This window comes from Panthera leo, chromosome E1 (genome assembly GCF_018350215.1).
Source record: "Panthera leo isolate Ple1 chromosome E1, P.leo_Ple1_pat1.1, whole genome shotgun sequence".
NCBI lineage: Eukaryota > Metazoa > Chordata > Mammalia > Carnivora > Felidae > Panthera > Panthera leo.
Genome location: NC_056692.1, coordinates 27,020,760 through 27,033,943, shown reverse-complemented (window position 1 = coordinate 27,033,943; position 13,184 = coordinate 27,020,760). Strand labels below are relative to the sequence as shown.

Genomic DNA, 13,184 nt, shown 5'->3' with positions numbered 1-13,184 from the left:
TTCTGTGTACCTGCAACTAACTTAATTTATGCATAAAGTAAACCTTCTTAATTAAAGCCTGAAGGCTACAATCTTGTTTTCCATGATTATTAAGTGAGCTATTCTTTAGACTCATTTTCAGTTGGGATTTAGAAATGTATAGCAGTCATCTATCTATTTAAAATGTCTGTTAGAGATAATAAAGTTTTTGCTTCAGCTGTAGATATAGATTGTGGATTTAGTCTTAGCTATCTCTACAAAGGTTGCTGCTCTAGCAGTGTCACTTGTGTAGTTGGTTATTAGTCTCCTAACAGAACCATTTTGTTTGAAAGTTACAAATCGCTAGTCTAGCTATATAATAATTTATCCTGCACTTTGTTTTCTTAATGACTCACAATTCTTAATTTTGTTTTTAGCTGGGAAAACTCTTCAGATATTTAACATTGAAATGAAAAGTAAAATGAAGGCCCATACCATGACTGATGATGTCACTTTCTGGAAATGGATCTCTTTGAATACGGTTGCTCTTGTTACGGATAATGCAGTTTATCATTGGAGTATGGAAGGAGAGTCTCAGCCAGTGAAAATGTTTGATCGCCATTCTAGCCTTGCAGGGTGCCAGATTATCAATTATCGTACAGATGCAAAGCAAAAGTGGTTACTTCTGACTGGCATATCTGCACAGGTAACATTTTTCTAGATGTTTGATAAAAGGTATAGAGAATGAATGTGCTCAGAATGCAGTTTATTTTGAAATTAGGTTGTCTATGCTTGGTCCTGGTGAATGAGACTTATTTGGAAAGACTTCATTTTTTAAGAAATAAAGGTTGCTAGCTTAATGGCTTTATGCTGACAATACGTTTTCAGAGTACTCTTACCAGGTGATTTTAGGTTTAGGTTTTACTTGCAGTTTGAGTGGATATTGAGTTCCTGTGTGAATGATTTGGAACTTATTATGGCTATTTATTGCAGAATGAGTTTTCTAATATATATTCTTTTAAGATAGTGTAAAGAGATGGTTGTATATGAAGCACATTTTAAGTATTCATATTGTTTTAATAAGGTAATGTTGGAGCCAAATTTTAAATGAAGAGGTATCAAATCTACATTGAGAGACTACATTATCAAGAATTATAAATCCTGCCAAAAGTGATATAAAACACTCTAATTATTTTACCTCTTGATGAATCTGGGCGTTATTGATTCATTGGGTCTCCAAACTTTATTCTCTTTGATCTTTTGTAGCAAAATCGTGTGGTGGGAGCTATGCAGTTATATTCTGTAGATAGGAAAGTATCTCAGCCCATTGAAGGACACGCGGCTAGTTTTGCGCAGTTTAAGATGGAAGGAAATGCAGAAGAATCAACGTTATTTTGTTTTGCAGTACGGGGTCAAGCTGGAGGGAAGGTAAGTTTTGGCTTTGGAAGTTGTTAGTAAGCACTGATCTTTGTCTCTCTACTAATTAGTCCTCTAATTTCAAAATAGTCTTACCCTTCATTGTTAATTTTTAATTTTTTTTCTTTAATGGACTGTGCATGAATTTTTAAAAAATTTTTAAAAATGTTTTATTTGAGGGGGGGGGGGGAACGAGTGGGGGAGGGGCAGAGAGAAAGGGGGACGAATGATCCCAAGAGGGGGTCTGCACTGACAGCAGAGAGCCTGATGCAGGGTTCACATTCACAAACCATGAGATCTAGACCTGAGCTGAACTCGGAGGCTTAACCTACTGAGACAACCAGCTGCCCCAAAGTTGTTCTGATGTTGTTGTTGTTGTTTTTTAAGTTTACTTACTTTGAGAGAGACCAAGAGAGTGTGAGCAGGGGAAGGGCAGTGAAAGAAGGAGAATCTCAAGCAGGCTCCACGCCGTCAGCACAGAACCCATTCAGGGCTCGAACTCACATACTGTGAGATTATGACCTGAGCTGAAATCAGGAGTCGGATGCTTAATCTGCTGTGCCACCCAAGCACCCCGTTAATTTGTTTGTAATATTCAGATTTATGGTGACTTAGTTTGTTTAAATTCTGCTTCTAGTGATACATATCTAAAATGAATTAGTGTTTTCTTGTGATACTTGTCTAAAATGAGTAATGTTGTTTAACAACTTTTTTATATCAGCTCTTTAAGGGGCGCCTGGGTGGCTCAGTCAGTTAAGCATCCAACTTTAGCTCAGGTCATGATCTCACGATCCGTGAGTTTGAGCCCCGCATCAGGCTCTGTGCTGACAGCTCAGGGCCTGGAGCCTGTTTCAGATTCTGTGTCTCCCTCTCTCTCTGCCCCTCCCCTGCTCATGCTCTGTCTCTCTGTCTCAAAAATAAATAAAAACATTAAAAAAAAAATTTATATTGGCTCTTTAACACTATTTTTATTGCCTTTACCAAAGGCCTTTGTTTTTAAACTTTACTGCGTGTAAGAGTGATTAGGGTTGCTGCAATGTACATTTGTTTGCCTTACATCTGGAGAGTCTGGTCCAGGGGTACCTGTGTGGCTTAGTTGGTTAAGCGTCTGACTGTTGACTTAGGTCATGATCTCATGGTTCAGTTTGTGAGATCCAGCCCTATGTCAGGCTCTGTAATGATAGTGTGGAGCCTGCTTAGGATTCTCTTTTTCTCCCTCTCTCTCTCTGCCCCTGCCCTGCTTACACTCTCCCACTTAAGCTCTCAAAATAAATTTTTAAGGGGCGCCTGGGTGGCTCAGTCGGTTGAGCGGCCGACTTCGGCTCAGGTCACTATCTCGCGGTCTGTGAGTTCGAGCCCCGCGTCGGGCTCTGTGCTGACAGCTCGGAGCCTGGAGCCTGTTTCCTGTTCTGTGTCTCCCTCTCTCTGACCCTCCCCCGTTCATGCTCTGTCTCTCTCTGTCTCAAAAATAAATAAACATTAAAAAAAATTAAAAAAAAATAAATTTTTAAGAAATTAAAAACATAATCTCATTCAGTAAGTGGAGCTCATAATCTGCAGTTTAAATGCCATAGGTGTCTAGATGGGTATGGACTACAATTTGAGTATTATCGTCCTAAGTCAGCTTCTCAACCCTGGCTGTACGTTGGAATCACCTAGACAAATTGAAGTACTTTATATATTGGGATTCTTAGTTACAGACAACAGAAAGAAGGCCTGGTTGGTTAGAGTATAAAAAGTTTAGTGAGAAGATAATGGATTATTTACATTTAGTTAGGAAGGTTTAAACCCAAGCTTGGAAAAAATGAGGAGTAAAGGAGAATGGGCAGTAGTCATGATCCCAGCCTAAAGCCCTGCCATAGAACTTTGGGGACTCAGCTACTGCTATGACTGTACTTCTGGATGCCACAGTTAGTACTGCTGGCTGTAGAAACTCATAAGATTGAGATTGCTTGAAATCTGTAGTCTCTTAGCAGAGAGGGAACATATGCGCAGAGAGTTAAAATTCTGCCTAAAATTTCAGGGTAAGAACCCCTGAAGTGAGGAATGATCCAACCATCCTTTCAATATGACAAGGATAGAAAACATTGGTATTTATGTCTCAATTGGTACACTTTAACAAAAAGACACATAAGTTTTAGAAATCAGATCTTATCCTTAAGACATAAGGCTGAGACATTTTTTTGAAAAGTCCAAAAACTGTCATTTTTCTAGTATCTGAAAACCTGTGCCTGAGCCTATAGTCTGCCATGGCTTTTGGAAGGCAGCTATATTCTGTACTATAGTCTGCCATGGCTTTTGAAGGAAGACCCAGTTCTTTTCAGTATAGGTAGTTATCCTAATTAAGGATGAGACCCTACAAGTTTCATATGGTATATATCTTGGAAACCATATTGTTTTCTTGTTTGAGTCCATTCTTGACATGACTAAGCTAAATATATAATACTTTTTTACTGAGATTATTTACTTTCTTTTGCCTGGCTGATGTACAGCATCAGATATTTTAAACCAAAATATTCTCATCCATGAGGTGTATGTGATTAGAGAGACAGTTTAGGTGTATACTTTCCATCTGTGTTAGAGTAGATGTATAGGCAGAGAAGGATTTAACAATTTGAGTTAGAGTTCTATTTGGAAATGCTAAATTATCATTGAAAACCATGAGAAGGTGCCTTTGTTGGTAATATATTACCAGTCTGTGTCCTTAATACAAGGTAGATTGAGGTATGATCCCTCTATTCATTTAACTTTTTAAAGTTTTTATCTTGAAATAATACAAGGACAGCACAGAGAGATGCCTATGTTCTTTACCTAGTTTTTGGTTACATCTTACAGAGTTATATAGTACAGTAGAAAAACTAGAAACAGATGTTAGTACAATTGTGTTATTCTGTGTCATTTAATAGGAGTAGATTCATGATACATACTATCTTCCCTCCTGCAACCCCTTTTTAGTCACACCCACTTGCTCCCTTCTCTCCCCACATCTGTAACTCCTGACAAGTACTAATTTACTCTCTGTTTGTATAATATGTCACTTCAAGAATGCTATATAAGTAGAACTGTATAGCTTGTGACCTTTTGAGATTAGCACTTTTTTTTTCACTTGGCATAATGTCCATGAGACTTTTTTTTTTTTTTTTTTTACTGAGGAGTATTCCATGCTATGGTTGTACCATAGTTTAATATTCACCTATTTTGGGACATTTGGGTTGTTTCCAGTCTGGGGCTACAAATAAAGCTGCTGTGATCAACTGGTAAATGATCTAGATTTATATCAATTTTATTTTCTTGTGAACAGTTACATATCATTGAAGTTGGCACACCACCTACAGGGAATCAGCCCTTTCCAAAGAAGGCAGTGGATGTTTTCTTTCCTCCAGAAGCACAAAATGACTTTCCTGTTGCAATGCAGGTATTTTAAGTAAAACAAATGGACTTTTAAAATCTCTCCTCATTACAAAACTAACCCCAAACTGCTACTTACAGTCAATATTAATAGTGCTTAGAGGAGTATCCTTTATTTAATAGTAAAGTTTATTAGTAAAACTTTGTGAAGAAATATTCTTAACATTCACATAATACGTAAACTGGGTTATCGTAAGTTCAAAATTATGTTTTCTCTTTTATACATTTTATTCATACTCTTTTTTACAGTAAGAGCTTGGGATATTAACGTGCTATAAAAAGGAGAAACCATACATACGTTAACTTTAAAAATTTTTCATATACGCCTCTTGTCAAAGTTCTAGAATTTACCATATCTGAAATGGAATTAAGTTTTTTCTTTGTAGATTCATGATTTTACTGAAGTGTTGATTTTCTTTATACAGATCAGTGAAAAGCATGATGTAGTGTTCTTGATTACTAAGTATGGTTATATCCACCTCTATGATCTTGAGACTGGTACCTGTATCTACATGAATAGAATCAGTGGAGAAACAATCTTTGTTACTGCACCTCATGAAGCCACAGCTGGAATAATTGGAGTAAACAGAAAGGGACAAGTAAGGAAACCTTGAAACTTAAATTAAGCAATAAAGTAACACTGCTGTTAGCTTTTCTTTTTTCTAAAAAGCAAATGTGATTTGGATGTCAGAAAATAATATGTACATAAAAATACAGAAGCACGTGATAAAAAGTCTCTCTTTGATCCTGTCTTAGAGAAAGAAACTGACATATAGCCACTTAGGATTGTGTTTATCTGTCTTTATTGTCAAAAGAAATGACTCTCCATACAAAGAAATTATTTGGGTCACATTTTACAGATACCATACTTTCTTTTCAATAGGGTTTTTTTTTTTTGTTCCTGTGATTGCTAAAACAGATAATCAACTATTGGGAAAAGAATTCTCTCTACATCTCTTTTCCTAACTCTAATTATTATTAAATATTTAATGTTGGAAGGTGATATGTTATGGTAGCTATTGTGGGGTACCTGGAAAGTTATCCAATTACATAGGGAAAATATTAGTTCTGAAATTGTCACATTGAACAGACCTCTTCACAGCACCTGACAAGTGATCGTTTTTCTCTTTTCTTAGTATTTTAATGTTCCACCAGGAAGTATCTTATTTTCTAAAAAATGGTTAAAATTTCAAAAGCAATACTGTTATTGGTCTTGCCTTTTGCTAGTTTTCCTTCCGGTTAGTATTTTTCCCAGATAGAAGTGGATAGGGTAATGTATGTATGTAAAGAGGCAAATATTATAGAGAAAGGGAGTCTTTCTCTACCTATCATTCCCTATCTCCTTCTCACACCTGGTTAGGTGCTCCTGCTTTATGCCCCTAGAATTTAGGTAGCTCTCCTCATAGCACATATCACAGTGAGTTAATTACCAATTACTTGTTAAACTGCTTCAGTTGCTATTCTTCATTAGGAAAGGGACTTTTCTTTGTTTAATTGTATTTCTACACCAGTCACTGTCTGGGCACTAAAACAACTTTAAAAATTCAGTAGCTTTCATTTTATTCAGTTGTATGGATCTCTCTTGGAAAAATCAAGAATGCATTGGCCTTTTGGTGAACTAGGTTAGTGATAATTTAATAATCATGAAGTTGTTAAGCCAAAGATCTTTTTATTTCTGCCACTGTGCTGATGGTTTTAAGATAATGCTTAAACTAAAGTATCTGGAAGAGTTTCACCTTGTATATTTGCTGTTCATAACTCTGATTTTAAGAATTTATTGATCACCTTCCCCAACAGATTTTGTGTGCCAGTTGCTCTGAGTAGGGAGATGAGTGTTTATAGTAAGCTTAGGACATTTCCTCCACTCTTTGATCAAAGCCAACTACAGTTGGACATATTCCCTAAGAATGAAGTCATGGTTTCTATTTGTTTGAAAATGAAAAGCTATCAAGAGAAGATTTTTGCCAATATCTAGCTTAAATTCTGAACTTGGTAGAACTGAGTGGGTACTTTAGAAGGTAGAGAGGAACCTTCTCTGTCCCTTGTAGATCTTAAGTACTGGTTGCTAGAAATCTGCTAGAATAGTCTAAAAATAGGATGAAGATGAAACTAATGGATTTGGTGTCTGGGGAAGATAAAGGTGTAGCAATTAGTAGGAAGCTTCAGGCAGTGTAGTTGGAACGAGATTTGTTCATCTTTACTTTTCCTAGGAGCTAAGCATGAAAAGAGTCAGGTCCAGAATGCAAACTGTTAAGAAAGTAATTCCTTCCTTTAATGTCTTAATTTGTAGTAGAATGACATGGGGCAGATACAAGATAGCCATAGCTTTGGGGGTGGGGCGGGGGGATCTGACCTATAGAAGTGAAAGCATTTTGGAAGTTAAAATTTCTTCATTTTTCTCAAAAGGAAACAGAACAGGCAAGGTACACTGTTACTGTCTGTTTGGTTACTGAGTTCTCAGATTGTATTTTTATTCTTAGTCCTAGGACAGAAATTTCACATTTTCATTTATTTAACAAATATTAAGCATTTATTTTGGGCAAAACACTGTCTGGTACTAATAATGCAGCTAAGGAAAGATACATCCCTGTCCTTATGTGGAATAGTGACTAAGAAATAGATGAGAAATTGTAGTATTAGAAGTGCTGTTGGGATAATGTAAGTAGTTTATAAGCTGAGGTATATAACCATCTTTGATGTTGGGGAGAGGAATGGATATGAACATAGTGAAGGAAAGGTTCCCTTTTACATGTCAATTGATAGTAGTTTAGATTCTAGGCAAATAGGGCAGGATTCTGTGGCAGTGACATTTTAAGAGGACTAGGATGAGTAACTGTTCCCCAAATAGAAGCAATGGAAAGTGCTCTTTACTGATGCTACATTTATTAAGCAACTGGTGTATACCTTGCATTACATTAGGTGCTTAAGGATTCAGTGATCTCTCCCCTCATTGTTATATAATTTGGCCTCTAGGAATATAAATGTAATTAAAGAAAATTACTGAAAATCCTTGTTTAAAAAAAAAAATCCTGAAGTTAAGAAGAATATACCTTAAACTTCTTCCAGCTGAGCCCTAGATTTCATTTAGATTTCATCGCTTTTTCAGAGTCCTGTAGGTTGTCGAGACTGTGTCTCTCAAGAATTGATAAACAAAATGGAGAGCTGTCTTTCAGAGCTCAACTAAATGGGAGCCTTTGGTATTAACCATGTTAAGAATGAATGGATGGTAGCAAAGCCATTTGTTTGGACAATATGAAGATAGTATGAAATAGGGAGTTATTTGTCTTACAGAATGGCCATATTGTAGGAATCCGCAACTGTTTAGCAACTCTTCAGCCTTCTCTGTCCTGGCTTTTTTTTTTTTTTCCTTTAAAATTAAAAAAAATATTTATGGCAATAAGAAAACAACTGTCACAATTTCATTACCTTATGACTCAGTAGTAAACAGCTCTAAACAGATTTGGTATCTTTGATAGCCAAATGAATACATTGCAGCTATTCATTAATCTTTAAATTTCAGGTTCTGTCAGTATGCGTGGAAGAAGAAAACATAATTCCTTATATCACCAATGTCCTACAAAATCCTGATTTGGCTCTGAGAATGGCTGTACGTAATAACTTAGCTGGTGCTGAAGAACTCTTTGCCCGGAAATTTAATGCTCTTTTTGCCCAGGGAAATTACTCAGAGGCAGCAAAGGTAGCTGCTAATGCACCAAAGGTAAATAGCTATGAAGTTGCCATGATTGGATTAATGTTAATAAGTTCTGTTTCTAATACTGTTAGGAGTGGAACCAGTTCTCCACAGAGAAAACTGATCCTTTTTAGCTTGCATTTCCTTTAGTCATATATGAGTTACATGTCAGTGCCTCTAGATTTGGTTAGCTTTTTAAAACTCAGATGTCTGATATGTAGATCTAGCAAACTATGATTTACATAGATGTAATAATGTTCAGTTACTTAGTTACAATACTGATTGTCCTCATCAATGATAGTTACTGATTTTATTTCTAAGATTTGAAAAGTTAAGTAGAGCATGTTAGTAAGATTTGTCTGAAGTTTAGTTGAGTTTATTCTTACCAGCTTTGTATTATGTTGGACTGAATTAACCTTACACCTTGATCAATCAGCATTATGAAATTTGCACTTAATGTAAACCTAGAACAATAGCTAGCTATAACTAGTTTATGATTATGCTGTTCTCTCATACAATGGCATTGTAATTGGGTTGATAGATTTCTGATTCTGAATAATCTCATAACCTTGAACCAGAGGCGTGACAGACATTTACTGAATCTTTACCATTCAGTGTATTGAAGATTTTAAATTTATTATTGGTAGATGAAATCATGCTTTTAAGATTGGTCTAAGAGATCCGTGGAGTTATTAGTGTGATGTTGGATCACCTATTAAGAGGAGTCTTTAACATTTCTCTTTCTTAAAGGGAATCCTTCGTACTCCAGACACTATCCGTCGGTTCCAGAGTGTCCCAGCCCAGCCAGGTCAAACTTCTCCTCTACTTCAGTACTTTGGAATTCTCTTGGACCAGGGCCAACTAAACAAATATGAATCCTTAGAACTATGTAGGCCTGTACTTCAGCAAGGGCGGAAACAGCTTTTGGAGAAATGGTTAAAAGAAGATAAGGTACATTAACTTAACATATTTTTGCTTTGATTGCATTAAATACCACGGTAGCCAGTTAAAAACATTTAGGCTGCACCAAAATGTCCACTATTTACTGCTTGCAGGAGTAGAACAAGGACAGACATTACATGAGATGCATAAACTTAACTACCTTTTGAAAATAACGTTTTTTGTGGCATGTTGAGATAGGGTATTTTTGTTCAGTTTTTTAAATGGAATCCAGGATTCTTGTTTGGTGCTTAAAACTACTAACCTGGAAACAAATTGCTATCCTTTTGCTTTAGGAAAAGTGTAGTGAGAAAGGCCTATTTCAGTATACATTCATATTTGTCAACATGTGTAACACTCATTTGAATATAAGAATATATTCTTGTCTTTCACATTCCACGCTTGATAAGCACAGTAGTTTTAGCCATATAAATGCCATATATATATATATTATATATATATATATTATATTATATGTTTTTTAAACTTCCCAAGTATCATCAAAGTTGTCATATTTGCTTCTTATAACCATGTTTGGATGTACAAGGGAAACATAAAATGTTGGATCATTGATATGAAGACATCAGGCCTGTCTAATTAGCAGTGATAGAGATTCCTAAAGTGATTTCACATAAAGTTAATTTGCATTATATGGAAAAATATTTAACTAGTTTCTTGAAATTTTTAAAAATGTGGACCTTTAAAGTCTGTTGTTGACCAGCTTTCTTTACTATAGGATTTCCCTATGCTTTTTATATTTACTCAGTACTTACTAATTTCTTTTTACACAGAGCATCTGATAGTGCTGTTTCCTAAAGCACATTATGGGAACTATTGCTTACTTGTAAGGCAACTAACAAATTTAAATGTTGCATTGGTGGCATTATTCCTTTCGTAACCACCATAAAAAGCCTTTTCCACAAAGTAGCATTATTGAATTGTTCTCTCTGATGCCACTGTCGAGAACTAAGGTGGTACTGTTTAAAGTACTCTTGAGTAATGAATAACTTTTAATGTTATTATACCTTTCAGTTTTAGTGTATTTGATAATATTTTTACATTAGTGATTCTTAGCCCTTGTTTCTTGACCCAGCTTTTGGCAGTCTTATAGGATACTAGAGAATAGTACTTCAGAGTTGGGATGCTTGGACAGGAGTCTGTGCTGAAGAATAGTTACTAGCCACACTAGCGAGTATTTGAGATGCGTCCTAGTTGTTTCAGATAAGGGAGGAGGATGGGAACAACCAAAGTAACTGAGTTGACCTATACAGCCTTGTGAAAGCTTTTTTTGTGTATCATTACCTTTTTTGTGAATGGTCCTGTGGGATCCATTTATGGTAAAAGGGACACTGATCAACTCTACATTAGTTAGCACATACAGTTAAGAGGTATAGGCTCTGGTAGAACTTACTTGTCAGTGATAACGCTGTTCTCTAACATTACTATTAAAAGTAGAAAATCAACTCTGGTATATAAGGCAAAGCTCTTAGGGAAACCGTTTTCCAGATTGGGCAGCTGACTGACTCAGCTTTGAATAGCACAGAGGAGGATATCTGCTTGTATACCACCCCAAAAGTCTATAGTTTTTATCTCTTTGACCCTGTAAAATTCGTATATCCTGCTTTACAACCTTCAGTCCGAAAGTCAAAATGATAATGGAGCTTAGATCCTTTAGACATACAGATTACATCATAATTTTAAGAAGGGTCCTTATGATAAGCCTCATCTGGCTCTTAAATACTAAATTTGCATTTGGTTACATTACATTAAAAGTTGCATTATTTTTGGAAAATTGGGACCATGTGGGTCTGATATCTGAATACAGTATTCTTAATAGAAATACAGGATTCTGCTTTTAAATACTTACCTTCCTAGCAAAGTAGTTGTAACATCTTTATGCATGAAGTCCTGGTGGGCTTTTTATCCTTAAGTAGGATGTGTGGAGAATTCTCCTGAGACAGTCTTGTGAATACAAGATCAAGAGTCTTTACTAACCACAACGCTTGCATATTTATAATATATTCTGGGATAATTGAGTAAGTGCCTGTCATACTAGTTTTAATTTATAGTGGAAGTGATATCAACTATTTATTTATAAAATAGCTCATGGATTACTAAACAATCTCTTTTTCCTTTGGACAGCTGGAATGTTCTGAAGAACTGGGTGATCTTGTGAAATCTGTGGACCCTACCTTGGCACTTAGTGTGTACCTGAGGGCTAACGTCCCAAATAAAGTAATTCAGTGCTTTGCAGAAACAGGTCAAGTCCAGAAGATTGTTTTATATGCTAAAAAAGTGAGTTCAATGAAACAGATTCTCAATATAACTTTGTCAAAACATTGAGAAATTAGCCTATAGGAACTGTCAGTGACTTTAATAGTGAATTTCTTTAAATTTAGAATTACTTGAAGAAGTATAAACATTCTGTTTTAGTTCTCACATACAGAATTATGCTTATTCAGAGATGGAGACACTGGGGCACCTGGCTGGCGTAGTAAGCAGACATGCAGGGCTGATTGAGGGGTTGTGAGTTCAAGCCCCATGTTGGGTGGAGAGATTACTTTAAAAAAAAAAAATGATTTTAAAAAAAATGGAGGCACTCTTGCTTGGCTTCTCAGAATTTAACATGTCAGGGGCCTGTTACCTGTTAGAACAAACTTCGAAATGGTCATTCATTGAAACTAAGTCAGTTATAAAAATTTATAGCTATTCATTCAGGTACGTTTGCCACCAAGGTGTCTCTTTGCCTAATATAAACAAACCAGAGTCAGTTAGCATGTTAAGTTAAAACTGAGTTTGTACTTTCACCAGTAGTTCTATATTAGCAAAATTCTGTTGTAGAAAAAGCCTTTAAATGATATAAACATGAAACTTTGCAGCAAAGTTGCAAATTTTTTTTCTATTTGTAGGTTGGATATACTCCAGACTGGATATTTTTGCTGAGAAATGTCATGCGTATCAGTCCAGATCAGGGACAGCAGTTTGCTCAAATGTTAGTTCAGGATGAAGAACCACTTGCTGATATCACACAGGTAAAGGCATTAAAATGCATTCTGTAGAAGGTAAGATTTTAAATAGGGAATGGAGGGATCTGGGTTTAAACAGCTTTGGAGAAAAATGGGTTATTAACCTTCCAATTTGTAGAAACTAGAGTGTGTTCATCTACATGCATAAACCTCAAGTGTCTTATTAAAAAATACAAAAACAAAAGTTGCAGAAGACTGGACAGGAAGATACCACCTATATACAGTTTTAAAACATGCAAAACAGGGGCACCTGGGTGGCTCAGTAGGTTGAGCATTCAACTCTTGATTTCAGCTCAGGTCTTTATCCCAGAATCCTGGGATTGAGCTCCAGGCTAGGCACAGAGCTTGTTTGGGATTCTTTTTCTCTCCCTCTCTCGTCCCTCTTCCCTGCTCACACACATGTGCTCTTGCTCTCTCTCAAATAAAAATTTAAAAAATGTGCAAAACAAACACCATCTTGTTTAGAGATGTATGTATTAAAAATATGAAAAATACATGGGAATAATAAAACACAAAGGATGGTTGCTACTGTTGGATGAGGGAAGAGATGCATAGAGGAGGTGGGAGTCACAGATTCCTTCATATTTTGTATTTTAAATATTTCATTACAATTTTGAAGCTATTGTTTTGATTATATTGTGCTATTATATAGTATCTTGAAATACTTTGTTTTTACCAGAACTAAAAATAACTGCAGATGACAAAAATTTATTCTTAAATTGTGAAGTGATATTGTATAAATAATA

General features: G+C 35.8%; 1 protein-coding gene across 1 annotated transcript in view; it reads left to right on the top strand.

Moving 5' to 3' along the window:
• The window catches only part of CLTC (clathrin heavy chain), a 66,615-nt gene that overhangs the window by 27,485 nt on the left and 25,946 nt on the right, over positions 1–13,184 (top strand). Inside the window, exons 3-10 of the mRNA XM_042915709.1 lie at positions 396–664; positions 1,225–1,386; positions 4,676–4,789; positions 5,208–5,381; positions 8,303–8,500; positions 9,224–9,424; positions 11,555–11,707; positions 12,322–12,444. Coding sequence (XP_042771643.1) covers positions 396–664; positions 1,225–1,386; positions 4,676–4,789; positions 5,208–5,381; positions 8,303–8,500; positions 9,224–9,424; positions 11,555–11,707; positions 12,322–12,444 — 1,394 coding nt within the window. The remainder of the gene's footprint in view (positions 1–395; positions 665–1,224; positions 1,387–4,675; positions 4,790–5,207; positions 5,382–8,302; positions 8,501–9,223; positions 9,425–11,554; positions 11,708–12,321; positions 12,445–13,184) is intronic.